This window comes from Lepisma saccharinum, chromosome 4 (assembly GCF_977018435.1).
Source record: "Lepisma saccharinum chromosome 4, izLepSacc3.1, whole genome shotgun sequence".
Classification (NCBI taxonomy): domain Eukaryota; kingdom Metazoa; phylum Arthropoda; class Insecta; order Zygentoma; family Lepismatidae; genus Lepisma; species Lepisma saccharinum.
The window spans coordinates 68,969,997-68,974,760 of record NC_139232.1 but is presented as its reverse complement, the minus strand read 5'-3'; the positions used below and the strand labels follow the sequence as shown (position 1 = coordinate 68,974,760).

General features: G+C 43.3%; 1 protein-coding gene across 1 annotated transcript; it reads right to left on the bottom strand.

The window, feature by feature from the left end:
* Nucleotides 1-461: 461 nt before the first annotated feature.
* LOC145986961 (uncharacterized) lies at nt 462-1,421 on the bottom strand. Its single transcript, XM_083121425.1, has one exon. It carries the CDS (start codon nt 1,419-1,421, stop codon nt 462-464), a length of 960 nt encoding a protein of 319 aa, XP_082977551.1.
* Nucleotides 1,422-4,764: the final 3,343 nt, after the last annotated feature.

The window sequence follows — 4,764 nt, the reverse complement described above, 5'->3', positions numbered from 1 at the left end:
GGCGGGACGCGTGAGCGTCGGGAAATCGGCTAGGACGTCGCTGTATGAAGAATCGTTCGACAAGGCCTTGATGCTGGGTTGCATAGTGTTCGTTGGCTGGCAGGGAGCCGAGAGTCCCGTTCGTCCATCGAGCAGACGCTTGTTGCGACAATCCGGCAGCAGCTCAAAGTGGTCCAGGAAGTCCGATCCGATGATGGGCACGGAAACGTCCGCGACGACGAAACGCCATGAAAACTCGCGACGCAGGCCGAGTTTGAGGCAGAGGGGCAGAATTCCGTACGTCTTGATCGTCGAGTCGTTTGCGGCACTGAGCACGTAGTCGGTCGGATGGCGTCGGTCCGGGAGCAAACGTCTCGGGAAACAACAAATATCCGACCCTGTGTCGACGAGGAAGCGGTGGCGGCTATAGCGGTCGGTCACGTACAGGCGGCTTCCACCAGGACGGCAGCCGTTTGCCGCGACTAGCGGCTGCCGTTGGTGTTTGTTGTCGCGGGCGCGTACGTGCATGGGTCGTTGCACCTCTGAGCCTGGTCGCCGAAGCGGTGGTGATACCAGCATATTCCCTCATCTCTTCCTCTTGACGGCGATCTGCGGCCGTAGCGGCGCGGGCTGGTACGGTCACGCGATTGCGAGCGGCCGCGGAAGGCGCGAAAGTCGCTTTGCAGGGACGCGACTTGACGAGTTAGCTCCTCGACGCGTTGGAGAAGCCGAACCGTGTCGGAGGCGGGCGCGAGTGGCGTCGCGGTCGCGCAGATAGCCGGCGGGTTGGGCGAGACGAACTGTGCGGCGATGTTGCTTGTCGCGGGGGTGAGCATGGGGGGGCTCACCTCCACGATGCGGTCCGCGAGCGTGGCAAGTTGGTCCAGCGGAAGTTCCGAAGACTGCACCTGCAGAATCGCTTGAACTTGAGCGGGCAGGCGTTGGAGCCACAACGTGCGCAGCAAGTCGTCACGCATGGGAGTGGTGCCTGCGAGTGACTGGAGGTGACGTAGGAACTGGGACGGTTTGCGACTGCCCATTTCTTCTTCCATCAGGATCTGCCGCAATCGTTGATTTTCAGACAGGGAAAATCTTCGCGTGAGTTCTGTCCGCAGCCGGGTGTAAGGGTCGGTTGCCGGTGTTGTACGTATAATGTCTCTCACTTCGAACGCGTACCGACCTTCTAACTGTCCCACGACGTATGCGAACTTCGTCTCCTCCCGGGTGATGTGGGCGATGGTGAACTGGGCCTCCACTTGGGAGAACCACAATTCCATGTCCTCGGGCCAGAATGGGGGGAGCTTCACACTCACTCGATGTACGGAGTCCTGTTGCGATTGTACTGCGTGCGGTGCTGGAGTCCTCGGTTGAAGTGCTTGCTGTCTGAGTTGCTCGTTTTCCCGCCTGAGTTGGTCGAGCTGCGCTTGAAGTTCCTCTGTCATCGCGGTGTAGTTGGTGCGTCCAGAACAAAGGGGGATTGGGCGCGTCGTCTAGCGTGAACTTGTTCGATCCGGCTGGTATGGTACACAAAGGGGGTAATCACAATTCACGGCCCCCCAAAAAAAACGATCACGTCGGGGTCACCAGTTTGGGGAATAATCACCAAATCAAAGGATGTTGGCTTACCTTCCTGTTTATTCTAGACGAACACTACAGCTACACTACAAACACTGAGTAATACCGAAGGAAACACTGAGTAATAACGAAGGAGACCGCTCCCGTCGTTGTCCTCGCGATGCCTGGCAATCTCCCTCTCTCTGTTTCTCGTCCCCAGTCTTTCACCCCTGCTTCCAGGGGTCAAATCACCTCGCGTCTGGTAAGGCGGTTCCTTCTCCCCCCGTTAGGTGGCAGCAAAAGTCAGCGGCTTTCGGTGGCTGTCGCTACAACTTGTTTGTCTTGTCTGTCAAGTTATAGCACACATTCCTTGAAATTTTTGCTAGTACCAATTTTGAAGGGTATTTGCCCACAATTTTACGATATTTATTGCTTTCTGAATGGAATGATGATTTCAAGACAGCAAGAAGCATACGCATCTATGAGGGAACCACATAATGTTGCAGGATGGGCAAGAAGGAGAATGAAGTTACATTGAAAGAAAAATGCTAATGTGAATTTATACGTATATCCCGAATATATAGTTTTAGTAGTCCCTTCATGCAATGATTTTTGAATGATTTGAATTTTATTCTAATGGTAATTATTACCATATTGTATCTTAGAAAACTTCTCTCACAATTCTTAGTATCTTATCTAAGATATCGACAGTGTGTGGAAAGTTACTTTTCAAAAGTAATTCAAAGTTAATCACTTGAGAAATTAATTCAGTTATAATTACTGTAGCTTTAAAACGTAACTAATTTAGTTACTATTGGGTCATTCCACGTCAATTCATCCAGGCCATGTCACCCACCATCCCCGATTTTGATGAAATTCGGTATGCTTATAGTACTTTTGATGCTGATTACAAAAATGACAACTTTTTAAAAATTGGTCAAAGGGTTCAAAAGTTACGCGCTTTTTAAGATCTCCGTGTACGCCACATGCGGCTCCACTTTGAATGTCACGCATTAGGTTATAAACGATTGTATCTTCTCTCCGGTTTGCCGTAGAAACTTCAAGTTTGTTTTCTTTTGTTCAGAATAGTATAAGCTTTCATTTAAATAACGTTTCAGATGAATGCATCAATAAACATGTATTTTTATATATAGTTTTATGTATTTTTTTAGAAAAATAAATGACTAACTTCAAGAGCGAATTTCATGCAATGCCCCCCCCTTCAATTTCCCCCCAATTTTATATGTAGGTATCTCAGAGTGTGTACTAATGCCTGATGAAAAAATTGGGATGGGCGGTTCAGAGACAGGGTGATTAAAAAATCATTTGCATAAAATGACATTAAAAGTAAATCTTCTTAAAAATTAGCACAAAACCTGAAGTACAATATGTTTCAAGCTACAATATTCAAAATTTATGTTCACTATGTGTGAATGTAAGCATAGGCGTAACCTGGCGGGGACAAAGGGAAACACTTGCCACTACCGAATTTATATATTAATTAAAACTTACAAGTTAAATATATTTTGTGATCCTCCTGGCACTTGAGGAACAAACGAATAAAGAGTAATAATTGTGGTTTTTCAAATGTATTTATCAAATAATCCTGGACACTATTTTTATGCGATGGAAAGCTTTGTGATTATCTCAACCCGAAGATAGTTTCCAAGTGACACCCATTAAGATAGTACCTAAAAATTGTACTCTATGCATTGCCAAAATTTCATGAACTATAAATTGTGCCGTTCACATTTTACATGGATATTTTGACCATTCCAAACACACTAAAGTATTTGACTTATCAATAAGTACATATGTCCATACATTTGTATTGTTAATTTCCACTGGACACAGAATATTTTGTGGCCAGTAGTAGGAAGTTGATGGATCAAGTGGATGCGAGAATTTAATAGCTGCATCTCCATTTTCACGTGGACTTTTGAAGCAATCCTACAAACAAGTTTGAGTCACGCACACACATGCTACAAATAACCGATTACAGTTGGAATTCGGAAAGCCACTTCTTCACAAAAGTCAAACCATACAGTTATACAAAACATATTACATCAGCACATACTATTTTGCTATGACTGTTAAACAACTAGTGTTTCGAAGTAAATAGTTACAAAGTTACAAGTACAGTTACTTTTTATTTAGGAATTCTAACTGTAACTAGCTACTTTTAAAAGTAAGTACCTGTAACGTTAACAACGGTAACAGAGTTACTTTTTGCAGTAGGGAAATAGCTAAATTGGACAATTCTGTTCAAGACTATAAAAATAAAATATGTACCTTGTCCGGATGCTACGTGAAAGGATTTTCTTGGAATTGCTGGCAAGGAAGCTATGCTTTGTTGCATGCTAAATTTAGAACATCCACGCTTTACTGTAATTCATTTCTAATTGCATGTGAAGACTCCATTGTTTTTGGTAGACTGCTGCGTTCGTTTGGAATGTTGTTGTCCAGCTAGGAAAAAGTCATTGTCGAGGGAGTGGATCTTTGGATCTTGTTGAACTTGGAATGGGGGGAGAAAAAAATAGGTGCAAGTGGAATCAATGACACCATATTCAAAACACCATGGTCAGCATACAAATGATTTTTTAATTATAATCGTTCAAGCAAAGCTGACTGTGTTTTCCATCATTTATTAGCAGTAATAATGTAAATATATGAATACATATTATGTACTAGAAACATAAGTAAAACACGGAAGTCTTCATGATCATTGATTTTGTGTAACTTTTACACAAATCAATGATCATTAACAGTACGTTACTGTTACAGTAACTGTAAAAGAAACCCAGTTACTTGTAAAAAGTAACTTACGGAAAATGTAAGTTTAAAATAGTGCATACTTCCTGGTACTGTTGTAGTACTTTGCAATCGCTGACACATTGTACTGTGGGTTGTCATTTCACCCTTGACGATTACTAAGAAATTTATGCCTTGAATACTGTTTCTACGGAATTGGTACATAATTGCCGTACTTGTTGCTTTATACTATAGAAGTCTATACAAGTATTTTTTCTGTTCCAACCATCCCGTCACAAGGATATTTTCTGTGGTATGTGGCGAAAAAGCTCAATTTGAAAAAAAAAACTTCAATCAGCACAAATGTGTAGTATTAATTCTTACTTCATATTACGTATTCCCGTGAAGAGTAGCCAAAAAAGAACTTCCATATTGAGATAAAATGCACAAAAAGAATGTTCTCGAAGATAAATTTGCTAA